Raw genomic sequence first — 14798 nt, 5'->3', positions numbered from 1 at the left:
TAGCTTTTCCTTAACTTTCGCCTTACTCGAAGAAGGTCCTAATGAATCCAAAGCTTCACTCTTAATTACCACACAATAAACATGATTAAATTACAGGTATAGACACACCCAATCAATCAAAAATGCATGTCTAAGGTTTGTTCCTCTTGGAACTGAAATTTTTTACTTGGAAATTCGAAACTCAAATATCTTAATCTTTACTCATTCCCTTTGCCTAAAATCAATTCCAATCATCTAATTATTTATTTAATAATGATTCTCAACCTTCAAACTATAAAAAAACTATACAGATTCGTGGTTCCAATATTTCGACGTATAATAGCCCTTTTTCATGAAAACTCAATAAAACCTTGAATCTTTTAACAAAAATTTAAAGAGAGTTTAGAAATATTCTAATCGTATCAAAACAAGTTGAAAAACACTTTGAAACATCCTTTTCATTCACAATCCTGAATTTCACCATTAACTCCCTAAATTTTGGCATTTACACAAAACCTTTGATTCAATAGATAAAAACTCAATTTAAATAGCTAGAGTTCATCAAAACTCTTAGGAAAATTAAATATTACCTTCGTTGAGAGTAAAACAAGTGTTTTATTGAAAATCCAAAAAACTCACAAGTCGAACAATGACAAAACCAATGGTGTTTCTAGTGTTTCTCTTTGAATTTGGGAGGGATTTGGTGTTTCAGATTTGATAAAAACCAAAGGATTAGAGTTTGGAAGATCAAAACAGATTAATGGAGTTGGGAAATTCAAAGGGCAGCACAAATAGGTGAGAGGAGTATGGAAATAGGGTGTTTTTTAAAATTTTTGGGATTTTTACCTTTGTGGTACTCTTGATTTTAACCCATTCTTCAAAACAATCCTCATTTTAATATTGAAGGTCTTTTCTACATTATTTTCAAAAATTGATTTAACTTTCAAAAAGGTATAGTCAAATATATATTTGGTTTTCCATACTTCAAAATTTACGAGCACATTTTGAGCTAAAATCCCTAAATTACCCTCAAAACTTCTAGGCCCAATTGCGGGATGTGACACTTGTGTACAAGATAGTTGGCGATGTGAAGATTATGATGTGTTATTTTGGGATCCAACATTTATTGCAGATCATTGAGTATTTATTGTCTATACAGAGACCTTAGTGTGGTGGAGGTATGTATTTTAATATGTTTAAACATTTGATGTAACGCCCCTAATCCAAATCCATCACCGGAATAGAGTTACAGAGCATTACCGGAGTTACCGATTTATTTATCAGATATTTTATTTTATCTAACGTTCATATTTGGAACCACTTAAAATCAAACATATTGTCCCTTAAACGTACTTATTTTTCTCGACATGTTTTACTTGAATTTATTACTCGTCTCAATGTACTTAATTTCCTTGTATCAACATATCAAAGATAATCACATATTTACATGTCATGATAAATATCATTCTCTTGTCATTTCTTCATAAACATAAATCAGGTAATTCATTATATCGATATTTCATGCATTTAAAAATACAATTCAAGTTGCACTAACTTACCTCGTTGCTTGTTCATGTTTATAATTTCATTAATCCGATATCTTTTCTTTTCCACGTTCAAGTCTCGTATTCGAGTCATCCGGATCTTTATAAATAAATTTGATTTTCGTTTTCATTTATTTAATGTTCTAATACATTCAATTAATGCTTTAAACAAAATTACCATTTTACCCCTAAACTTTTAATTAATGACGATTTCATCCTTAGGCTCAAAAAAATAAAATTCTTTCAATTTAATCCTTATTTCCAGCCTTTATTCTCATACAAATTGAAAACAACACATGAATTCTATTAAATATCAGAATTTTTCATAATTTCAACACTTTTCAATTTAATCCTTAAAATATGTTTTTCCCGATCTTGAACTAAATTAATAATTTCATTCAAATTTGCAATTTTAAATAATAAAATAATCTATTTCATACAAATTGGTCATTTCTAACATTTTTACAAAATTGCCCATAAAGTTTTACTTTTATTTAATTTAGTCTCTGAGCCTAAAATATGCAAATTAGCCATGCTAGCTAAATATTCATACATATTTTTCATCCTCCTCTCCATTCCACATCCTTAATTTATATAACATGCTACAAGTAACATTATCAATAATTTCACTATTTACTTATATGTAAATTCAAAACTGCCCATTTGAGTCATAGTCACTAAATTATTTATATCTTGAGCTACCGAACTCGAAATTAGGATCCGCTAATTTTCCATGAAACTAGACTTACGTATATTCTTACTATAAAATTTTAAGAATTTTTTGATTTAATCAATAAGTATATTTTATTCTTTAAAATCACCCTTATTTTGTTGTCTGACAGTTTCGACCCTTCTTTACTAAAAATTAATTATCTCATTGTACAGGATTCAAATGATGTTCTCATTTGTTTCAATTGAAAATAGACTCATTTAGGATTTTAATCATGTAACTTTAAGAATCTAACTATGTTTTTCCAATTTTTAATGCTTTTCCAAAGTCAGAACAGGGGAACTCGAAATCATTCTGACCTTGTCTCACAAAATTTATTATATATTATGATTCACAATTCCATTGCTTACATAGTTTCTTCTATAAGAAACTAGAGTTAATAAGATTTAATTTAATATTTTATTTATTCTCTGATTCGATTTCTACAATTTTTTGATAATTTTTGAAAGTTAGACTACTGCTGCTACCCAAAAATGTTTTAGTGCAAAATGTTAATTATTAAGTTTATAACACCCTTATTTCCTTTCTCTACAATATTTCCCACCACTTTCTCTTATTTCTCTTCACTAATATATCAAGAACATAGAACCATATATAAGAAAACTCTACTTTAGCTTCATTTCCATGCTTTTTCAATAATATCAAACTTAAAAATACATGGAAATCTGGATGTTCTTACCTTGTCTTATTGTTTCCAATCTTTTAACTTGATTTTGTCTCTCCTCCAGCTTCTATTTCTTGAATCTAACTTGATAATATAGTTTCCCATAGTCTCCTTATTATTTTTCTCTCTTGGTAACTATGAAAATTCTTTTGATTTCTAGGTGAAAATGGTGAATTTTTGGTGGAAAGACTAAATTGTAAAAAATGAAAAGTTTCTTTCTTCTCTTCTCTTCCTTCTAACGTGGGATGCATGGACAATGATGGATGGTGTGTTATTTTTTTTTCCACACACACACACATATATATAGACTAAATAAAATAATAAAATAATAAAATATCTTATTAAAATATTAAATAAATAATAATTATCTAATTAAATAATTATAAAATATCATCAACATCATCATTACTTTCTAGATTTCTCTCTCTTCCAATTGACCATTTTGCCCTTCGTGATCTTTTAAAATTCCATTCTTGAGTCATACTTAATTTGGTAAAATTGCAATTTAGTCCCTCATAATTCTTCACCTATTCAATTTGGTCCTAATTCATCAATTTTCCTTGGTTTCTAGATCATTCCACTATTAAAATATTTTCACTATTAGTCCTTCAAATTTTTCATATTTACACTTTAATCCTTCAAATTTTAAGTATTTATTATTAGGCCACAAAAATTTTCTCACTTTTACAATTTAGTCCTTTCTTGAATCAATATGTCATAATATACTTCCCAGTGACATAACTCAATTTTCCTCTTCTTGTCACTTTATTTCCTTATCTTACTATAGTAAGGATAATATCTTATTGTAGAAATTTTCAGGATGTTACATTTAATGCTACTGACTTTGCACTACGATGCGTTGGTGTGGTGTAGTTTATACTGATATGAGCTATCTTGGTGTGGTGTAGTTCATCCGCATGTCCGAGTTTGTTTTACTATCACTGAGGTCGTTGAAAACCATAGTTGTTGATAAAGGTTATCAATGTCCGAACCAATATCTGCATAAGCATCATCCTCAGTCAGAGTGAACCCCTGCAGCAACAATCTATACCCGTTACAGTCCGTAAAGACACCAATACTCTCCACAGACCAAACTAGATGGTCCTCTTGGCCATGTAGCGAAATGGGAACATTAAGAATCATCTTTGCCTCCTCCACATGAAATACCGACAGGACTAGGTTCTCATTCCAAAAATTTCTGTTAAAGTTAATAAGATCAACAATCCATTCTATATTATTCACTCTACTTGCACACACCTTACAAGGAACTTGCATAGAAGCCAAGAATCATTCTAGACAATAATACAGCTCCCAGAACCTACCTCCCATTGGATCCTGTTCTGTAATAAGGCCCTAGCCGACCAAATACCACGCCAAATGAATGAAAGTTGATTTCCTAACTCAACTAGTAAAAATTCTTTATTCGTAAAATACTTCGCCTTTAAAACATGAGAAATAAAAGAACTGGAATTACAGAAGAGACGCCATAGTTGCTTAGCCAATAAAGCTATGTTAAATTTTGCTAAATCTTGAAACCCAAACTGCCCACCTCTTTAGGATCACATATTGCGGCCCACGAACACCAATGAATCCCCCCTTTTACCATGAGATTTTTTCCATCAATATTGAATTAGAATGGATTCCAATTCTTTGCAAAATGAACTTGGTAACAGAAAACAAGCCATAATGTAAGTGCAAATAGCCTGCAAATCAAACTTTATAAACACCTCCTTACCTCCCTAAGAAAGTTCCGCATACTCAATCTATTGATCTTACTCCAAATCCTACCTTTTAAAGCCTAATAATTTGATTTCTTATTCGAACTTATCATAATAGGAAGGCCACCAAGTACTTTTCTGGATAAGCCAAATTATGAACCCCAAAAGCTCAAGCTACCAAGTGCCTATCAGGCGTAGTCACATTAGCACAAACAAATAAGCAATTTTTTAAAATTCACAATTTGTTCAAAATATTGTTCATATTCGTTGATGATTCCCTTATTCACATTGGTCCCTTCAACCAAAGCCTCACCAAAGATGCTATTGTCACCGACAAAAAAAAAAAGGTTTGTTATCTAAAAGACCACCTCAACCAACCCTTGCCCTTCATAAAGCCCCCTCCTAATTAGCAAGTCACAACATAGTAGTAAGCTCTCACTACAAATCAAAAACAAAAAGAGGCTTAACCTCCTTATTGTGGTGCTCTAGATGGGGTAATTCTTCCTCTAGCAAACCCATTAAGCACAATTAAATACCAAACTGAAGAAACACATTGCATTACCAAATTGATCCGTCAACCTACGAAACTCATTTTAACCCGTAAATCTATAACAAAGTGCCACTCAACACGATCATAGATTTTACTCATGTCTAGTTTAAGAGCAAATGACCCTCTTCACCTTATGCACATAGTTTTGTTTTGTTTGTTCTTCTTTTTCTTTTTTCTTTTTTTGTAATTTTTTTTACAATTTTTAACATTTTTCAATATTTTTTATAATTCTTATAATTTCTGAGAATTTTTAAATGATAAGGTCACAATGGTATCATCATCAAATATATGATGAATTATAATTCGTAAGATATCCCAACCAGTATTTTTAATGTCCAAAAAATTGAACCAGTGATCAACACAGAAACGTTAAGTCCTTATTTGGATAAAAAAAAACTTTTATAGTATAGATATATATATACACACTTTAATGACTAAATGATGCACTATGCCCTTTACCAAAAAAAAAATGATGATGCACTAAGCCAAAATTAAAAACTTATCAAACAACTGTAAATCAACTAAGCAACTAAAATGTAATCAAAATTGCATAATATCACAAGCAAAATTAATGCACACCACATGCAACGCATGTAATGATGAATGATTCATAAAAGCACAAACATAAATAATTTTTGAACTAACATAGTTTAATTTATTAAATAAAGGAAAACCATTGGAAAAATTTACGATACATTTATTTTATAATATTATACAAATTCTTTAATTATGATCTGAAATATATTCCTATGATAATACTGAATTATCAAAATAATTTATCTAGTTTAATTATGTTTATTATTTTACCTTACATTGATTTAATAAATTAAAATATTTAAACATGTAAAATCATTTGCAATAAATTCGTCGATATAAAAATAAGTTATTAGCCTTTATCATATGTTCACAACATTATGGAATAGGGGATCAAAAAAGGCTAGGAACAACATACAACTTTTCATATTTTCATTTTCAGCATGTAAATTGCTCTAAAGATCTAAAGAATAAGAATCACAACTAAATCTGAATGGAAATAGACCAAAACTTTTCAGGAGAGGAAATTACTATTACAGTTCAGGAAAATAATTATTATGCTTTGCTTATTGCACACAACACAGCTGAATTCCTGGATTTCCACCTTCCTTTGTTGAAACGAACTGCTTGGAAGTGGCATCTAGCTAGATGGATATTGGGACTTTCAACTCAATTTTAGCAATTCAGATTCTAATTTGTTGAAAAGTCAAACTGCAACTCATCTCTGAAATTATGAAAGCTTCAATGGACTTCAGTAATATTATTGAATCATGATCATGAACATCATAATAAGCAAAGCTTTCACACGGAGCAGAGGCGCTTTTTGTATGTAATAACCCAAGCAACCATCAAAATTTCCTCAGTTAGGAGACAAATACCGAAATTTGGAAGGTGGGGCTGATATCTAGCCTCTTGACATCCAACCATAAGTCTTGAATGCCACGATTTGTCATTAAATTTAGGAACCATTATCATCTGTGAAGGGGAGCAGGATATATGTCCAGAGGTTGATATCGTAAGCGATCATTATGAGGCAAAGGTCCCTCCTGTGCATTTAAACAAGTGTTATTAAGTGAAGCCAAGTTTGACTGAAACAAGTGAGTTGTTAGACAAAGATACAACTGGCAGTTAGGACGAACAAAAATGCATAAACAACTTAGCCAAGGCAACTATATCCCTAAATGGTAAATCCAGAAAGGGCCGGACAGTTCAATTCACCACATAAGCAGATGTTTTAAGGAATAATGTCCATATAAAACCAGCATTAGACATGCTAAAAACACTCATATCACAATTTTTTTTTCCAACACTCGGATCACTAAAATTTTATTTGTCCATACCTTTTCAGATTTGTAATGAATTATATTAGTTGATAAAATGCAAATAAAAATACCTCATCCAAGTTGATCTGGAATGGCTTGACAAAATCCTCAAACATCACTGGAGAGTGCCCCCTAATTTTCTCCTCAACTTCCTACAAGAAGAAACAACTCAATATGGTTAGGAGGGTCATAACAAAAAACCCAAGCCATGTTTTAAGAGTTCCGTAGGTGATACAATAGCCAATAATGGATACCGAAACTATAAATTCCACTCGGATGGATGTAATCTCCAAACCTTAATTATGTGAACATGTCATAATTCAGCAATCATGGCCCAATAGACTAGTGCAGAGTGTATTCGGATAGAATTACCCTTTAGTAAGGGCTGGCCAATACCATTTGGTATAAATTGCACAATCTCAGACATTCTGAACAGCATTTTTTTGATGTATGTTTCCAGAATCATTTTGAGATCTCTTTCTACGTGTAATTTTACGTACTCTAATTTGGAAAAACTAATTCATTTTGAAGAAAGGAAAGTTTTTCTTGCCTAATCTCCATTATTTGAAAGAAAACAGCAGAAGATAAAGCAAAGATCATGTATACAATATGAAAAGTAACTGCTAAACCCAAAGATACATCAACATGTCAAAATTGCAGTAAAAAAGTTGGTTAGTTCCCATTTGGTCTTCTTTTCTTATCAGGAGTAGCTGGCCACTTAAATTTAAATGCCACATTCTCACCAAATCATCAGCAAAAGTTTGGTCCTCATTCTCAACAGGAACCTAATAAGTTCTGAGGAAAGGCCAATTTACTTTCAAAACTGAAATTTTTTAAAGTTTATCTTGGATGAAATTATGCTTGTGAAAAGCATCAAGACCCTAAAGGGTCAGATATCTAACCAATGTATAGGCCAATTGCTTTGATAACTAAGAATGTAAAACTGATCTCAACAGAGAGGTTATAAGAAAATACACAGCCAATAGTTGCCAAAGTATAGGAGGTGGTCGTAATGGAAATTCAAGTATTTATCTCAAGAGGTCTACAGGAAAAAATGCAGTACGATAAGCCTCCGTCTCATGAGGTGCTTTACTACCAGATCATACTATTAGTTCCATAACATGAATATATATATAGCAATATACTTGCACGCCTTATGTTCCTATCTTATAATCTTACTTCTTGGCTTTCTGCTTCAAATGTTGTACGTTGTTAACATACAAGTAATTTCTGGTATAGGATGTCAACGATACACTTTGAGAATGGGCAACCATGGGATTCTCCATGATCATATGATAGAAAAGCATACATGCAACATGAAGATGTAGCTACTCAACTACATCAGTGAATCAGCAGTTTCCACAAAACTTAAAAAGGCAATAAAAGAGACCAAAATAAAAGTATAGAGGATCAAGGACAAAAAAGTGAGTTGATTAAAGGCCTCAACTGAATATGATTTATCCTAAGAGTTAATCCCAAGAACATTAAAGAATAATCCAGGACAACACAGGAAAATTGTCCAACTTTAAATCAACCAATATATGGAATAGGCGTATTTTAGCATACCAATCCTGTGATTCTTGACTTTTCCAACAGTTCCTTTGCAATCATATCCAGTATGTGCCTGTTGTCTTTCAAAGCATTTATTGCAAGCTCTTCAGTCTCTTCAATGTACTGCATGAACAACAAGCATCATAATTTCAATTGAAGTTAAAAAGTCAGAAAACTAAACACATCCTTCATATTTATACTTAAAAGGAAAAAGTAAAGCATTTCAATGCCTGTTTAACGAACAAAAATCGTACACTCACAGATACCTTAAAGGCATGCACATCTTTTTTTTGAGATTTATAGAAGGTGCCGAATATCTGTTTTGAAGTGAAACCAATTTGTTGGTAAAACTAAACATTGTCCCTAGTATGGTAGCACTTTACATGTTAAGAGTAGGAATTTTATAAGCCAAAACTCCATCCTACTTCAGATAAATTTCAGACAGTTCATCAGGTAATCAAATGATTAAGCTCCGCCAGAATTTCATATTCATCCTACGTGAAAATAACAGCAGTGACTATAATTTGCAATCAGACCTCATTGCAGCAGGGGTAGACATTCTTTCTTCATCTTTCTCATATACATACAGATGTGCATGTGTTTAGATTAAAATATGTATGAATAGCTATGGCATAATTCAAGCCAAATAGCTTGCTCACTGCTTCAAAGCCACTTCATGCCAGTTCTTACATGTAATTACATGAATGCATATAGTTAAGTGGGCAATTGCAAGAACAAATGCAGTACTCATTTTGAGGTAGCTGTCACAAGATCATATGTTCTGTGCATGCATTTGACAATACCATTTCATCATGCAGAAGAGTAATCATTTTGGCTGTAAAGAAGTAAAATCTAAGAGTAAGATAGACAATGTTACCACTTATCAAGCCTGTCAACTAACTAAAGATTTGAAGGGGGAGAGATTAAAGGATATTTCACCATATTTTGTTCTTCACCGATGGGATTCAGATTATAAAGAAACAGATATTTGTTACTACTGTGCAGGTAGTAGCACCTACTACTAATAGACTAACGGTACATAATCACCATAGCAAACAACAGTTATAAAAAAACAGAGCAAGCTAAAATTACCCTTGTCAACTCTCGACTAAACAGCTCAGATACTTCAAGTGTCATATTGGAAGGAATTACATGAGGATCATCCCACTAGCAAAACAAAGGAGTAGGAAAAAATAATTAGTTAAAAAGAAATAGGATGTTTCTATTAAAATTTACAACTTGAGAGTTATACCCTATATTTTATTAATTCACCATCTGGGCTATCTGGTCGATCTAACAGCCCCACTCTTTTGGTTAGTTGAGTAAGCCCTAACCTTGCATTTTGTGGACTGATTACCATTTCCCTTGCAATCTGAAGAGACACATTCAGTGAGAAAAAACAAGATTTGAAGGGTACTTTTCATATAAAAAACAAAGACATAGGTCATTGTAAATTTAACACCCCGAAGTGCAATTAGTTTAGATACTTACATCCTTAAGAAAAATTATGATGTAAAAATAAGGCACATCTAAAATTATAAATAAAAAAACACTCTTACTAAAGCTTTAGCTCATACTTCAGACATGATTTCTTGGAGAAGAAAACTAAAACAAAATTTCCCTCTTAATGCCTGAAAGGTGAGTTGTGACAATGTAAAATGCCATGAGGCTAACCCTGGGTAAGAGCAAAAGTCAGAGACCAAAGGTTGAACAAGAGTCATAAAAACAATACAAACACAAAACAACCTATCTGTATATGTTCTACAGAAGTAAGCATCCATGTTCATGAGTCAATTTGATCTAGTCCTTAGGGCATTTGTGTGTAGTGCACCAAGTTGTGACTCAAGACATGCTATGCTTATGCAGCTGGAAAAGCTTCTAAAAAGACTACCAAGATAAACTACCAATAAAATCAGTGCTTAAGTTTGAGATAACAAATTCAGAAAAGAACTAGATCATGAAATCTTTGTTTGCACCATTTCCATAACACTTTCTCATTAATGCAGAGTGGAACAAAGGTAAACCTAGCCCACTAACTTAGACGTCAGATATCATCAATTTTAACTCCAAGGCAGATGTATGGCAGCAGGTACCTCAACTAGCTTCTCAACTCAGATTAGTTTGAACCAGTGCAAGAGAAAAGACAGGGAGCCAGATAAATAAATTAAGGATTTTGAAATTCCATTTAACTTCAATAAAACATTTCTTCATCTCTTCTCAAAGCTACCTTTTTTTTCTTATTCCTTCTAACTAAACCAAATCAGTGCAGACACCTGCCTCAAGCTTCCTTAAGGTTCCACACAAAGTACACTATCACTGAGGCAGAAGATACTGGCAAAAGACAAATTATCCTGAACTCATATTCAACAGATTTCAGAAGAAAGCTTTGACTCCAAAATTCATCAAATCAAAAAAAAAGGAGAGAGGGGGGTGGGGTTAGTGGCGAGAACATGCTAACTTGACAAAGAGTAATATTTGTAACTTTTCCTCAAACTGAGCAATGCATTTAAACTATGCTATCAAAAAGCAAATGCTATAAGGCAATCACCTTTGTTATCTTTTCCAAATCATCCCTTCCACCATCAGTTATGTCATCACCAAACACAACACGTTCAGCACAACGTCCACCATGGGCTACCACCATTTGCATTTTCATGTAACCAAATGTTGTATAACCTTGGTCAACCATGTCTTCACGGGGGTAGAATACAGATATTGCCGTTTCCTATTCATGTTGGAAAGAAGAAGAAGAAGATAAAATAACAAAGAAAGGAAAATAAAAATAAAAAGTACATAACAAACCATCAAATAGAAACCAATTGAGGATAAAACATTTGTACCTTGCCACCAGGCAGGAGCTGAGAAAATGCATGCCAATCAAATCGAGGAAACAAGTGAGCTAAAACTATGTGCCCAGCTTCATGAACAGCCAGAAGTCTCTTCTTTTCAAAAGATACCTATATTATGTCAACCAAAAAAACCAAAAACAATAAGCTAAAACATTCTATAATTCAAAATGATCAGCTTCCTTTCATTGTCAAATTTCCGATAATCAACAGGAAATAATTTAAAGGGCAATAGTAGTTATTCCACCAGCTTCTACTACTCCACCAAATGATTACACTAGGAGATTTTCATAAAACTTGAAAATCCTTTTTCAATTTTTTGTTACATGCTTTTAGTGCTAGCCAGTTTCAGGCTTCTAGGAGATCTTTCCCTGAAATTTTATAACCAGTAATCATATCTCTAGATGTAAAAATGCACCCTTGGAACAGAAAATATGAAAATCGAACTTCTTAAAGTCTGTGGCATATTGCAACAAAAGGTTGCAAAGTTTGTCTGATAGCACTATTTAAGAATAGTAGATTTCAGCACTTACACTTGCTTCACATTTTTGTTGCTCTTCCTCTGTAAGGAGTACACCCATACCTTCAAGCAACTGTTTATCTAACACATCAATAATATCTTGCTGGGAGATCTTAGAATGCCCTTTTCTCACCTGCAATACGATATAAATGTAACAGAAACCCAAGGCCGAAGGAAACAACAAAAAATAGCTTTCGCTCAGATTGCACTAGAGGTCACCACAGTAGTCCAAAGGTTTTCAAACAAGCTCCAGCACTAAGAAGCATGGACACAAACACAAAAACAGGAAACTGGCGTGTGCTACCATGCGGTTTGTACATAGAGTGTTGGATTTAGTTCCCGTGACCAGGGCTTAATTCCTGGTAGCCTCACACACACAAAATAACAAAAACAAAAGAAAGAGGCATGGACATAGCTACATCAATTAGGGCATGAACATGGTACAATATTATGGTTATATACACGTCTATATTATTTAAAATTTCACAGTTTGACAAAAAGAGAAAACAGAAAACAATATACATAATTGAGGGTACGTCACTATTAACAAATGCTTAAAAGTAATTTTATTATCATGCATAAATTCTCCATTGGGTTGATCTTCAAATTTATCTAAACCCAATTACTTTTTTCATCTAAAACCTCCAGCCCAGAAGGCGTGAAATCTTTTGACTAAGAAAGCTCACTTGTACCAAAAATTTTAAAAACTTGTGCCTCACGAGTTAAACTTATCTTTTCTTTCATAGCAGCTGTCACAAGCAGCTTTTCAACATCATTGTATCACCTTTCACTCCTTTATTGCATCAACTATGCTGTGGTCAGTTCTACTATGAACCTTAGCTATGAAGATTGATGCATGAGGCAAAGCCAAGGTATGACTAAACAGTCATCACAATCGCTCTCTCTTTTCACTAATATGGTGGCAATAATTATTTCTTGCTTCACCAGCATATAGCATGGCCACACTGTGTCTGTCTCATGCTGGAAAACAAAATAATCTTGTTATTTAACAGCTTTGGCATCTTTGGTAGTATATACATGTATCCAGCCATGTTAAACATTTAACCAGATTTGACATGGAAATGTAAATTGAGCCATGTCCATAGTTCACAGCTTCATAGAGGGGCTAACCTGAAAACTGGGATTACCAAACTCAACTCCTCCAGTGTCCCAATTTACAATTGACTGAAACAACATTGACAACCTGCTTTCTTTTACAAATCACAGCTCTATTCCTACAGACTAACGAATATGATCAACTTAGGAGACAAAGCATCTATATATTTCCAGGCAACTACAGAGAGTGTAATATTTTCCTTTTTGGGGCTAAAGGTTGATAGGATTTGGGATTTATTGGTTTCTACATGATTTATATTTTGGGTTTGTTGAATTGTAAATCATTAAGTCAGACAGCATGTAATTTTAAGGAGGTTAAGAAAAAATTAATTACTCATTGATATTACAACAAGCATAATAATTTTACAATGGTAGTAACAATCAGTAAGACATTCCTAACAATTAAGCATTTGCAAACATGAATCAGCTATATCCGAAAGAAAGCTGTCATGAGGGCTAGATACACAACTGAGAGTAGACTAAAAACATACACTTCATTAGAATCTGTTAAGAACAGGCTTTTTCTATTCCGTCTTATTCATAAGAAATTACATAAATATTTATACACATAGTAAGCCTAACTTAGGAAACTCTATACTAGGAAACAGACTAACTCTAGGGATGCTGTCCAAAAAAAACAGCCTTAAAGTTAGGGATAGTAATCAGTAAAATATTTACAGAATCCTATCTGATACACTTAAATATTCCTTAATTAGTAAACTGTAATCTGACACTCCCCCTCAAGCTGGGAAGTGGATATCATCCATTCTCAGCTTGCTTACTAGTTTTGAAACAACTTTCCAGACAACCCTTTGGTAAGTATGTCTGCTAGTTGACCATCAAGGACACAAATGGAGTGCAAATTAAGCCACTGTCCAGTTTTTCCTTTATAAAATGTCATCAACCTCAACGTGCTTCGTACAATCATGTTGAACTGGATTATGTGCAATATTGATAGCGACTTATTATCACAATACAACTTCATTGGACCTTCCCACTTGATCTTCAAATCTTCCAAAATAATTTTTACCCATAATAACTCACAAATTCCAAGAGCCATCGCCTAAATTCAGCTTCTGCACTAGATCTAGCCACAACATTCTGTTTTTACTCCTCTAAGTCACAAGATTGCCTCCTAGGAAAGTGCAATAGCCCGAGGTTGATCTTCTATCAACCATAGACCTGCATAATCTGCATCAAGATAGACTTCAAGGGTTAAATTCTCCCTTTTAAATAGGATTCCTTTACTGGCGTGCCCTTTAAGTCTTGTAGAATTTGATACACACTCTAAGATGTGATTCTTTGGGGTTGTGCATAAACCGACTTACAACACCGATTGCATAGGCAATATCCGGTCTGGTATGAGACAAGTAAATGAGCTTCCCACAAGTCTTTGATATGAACTTTTATCAATCACGCATCTTCTAGTGCATCTCCAAGCCCGTGATTCACCTCTATGGGTGTGTCTGTGGTTTACATCCCAACTTGCTGTCTCACAACAAATCAACTATGTATTTTTGCTTTGAGATATGAAGATTCCTTCCAGAGTGTGCCACTTCAATACCAAGGAAATATTTTAACTTTCCGGTTCTTTGACTTCAAATTCTTTTACTAGGCATTTCTTTAAATTCTCCATTCCTTCCGTGTCATCACCAATCACTATAATGTCATCTACATAGACTAATAAAGCCGTCACCCCCGAAGATGAGTGTTTTACAAACAGT

The 14798-nt window shown here is 33.1% G+C and overlaps 1 protein-coding gene across 1 annotated transcript in view; it reads right to left on the bottom strand.

The window, feature by feature from the left end:
• Positions 1-6037: 6037 nt before the first annotated feature.
• Positions 6038-14798, bottom strand: part of LOC108463739 (ATP-dependent zinc metalloprotease FTSH 12, chloroplastic) — a 28231-nt gene continuing 19470 nt past the window's right edge. The window contains exons 12-19 of the mRNA XM_017763641.2: positions 11972-12091; positions 11433-11549; positions 11141-11317; positions 9845-9964; positions 9685-9759; positions 8608-8715; positions 7113-7193; positions 6038-6765 (exon numbers count right to left, since the gene is read on the bottom strand). Coding sequence (XP_017619130.1) covers positions 6691-6765; positions 7113-7193; positions 8608-8715; positions 9685-9759; positions 9845-9964; positions 11141-11317; positions 11433-11549; positions 11972-12091 — 873 coding nt within the window. The 3' untranslated portion in view covers positions 6038-6690. The remainder of the gene's footprint in view (positions 6766-7112; positions 7194-8607; positions 8716-9684; positions 9760-9844; positions 9965-11140; positions 11318-11432; positions 11550-11971; positions 12092-14798) is intronic.

Source organism: Gossypium arboreum, chromosome 13 (genome assembly GCF_025698485.1).
Source record: "Gossypium arboreum isolate Shixiya-1 chromosome 13, ASM2569848v2, whole genome shotgun sequence".
Lineage (NCBI taxonomy): Eukaryota > Viridiplantae > Streptophyta > Magnoliopsida > Malvales > Malvaceae > Gossypium > Gossypium arboreum.
This window is presented reverse-complemented; position numbering and strand designations above follow the sequence as displayed.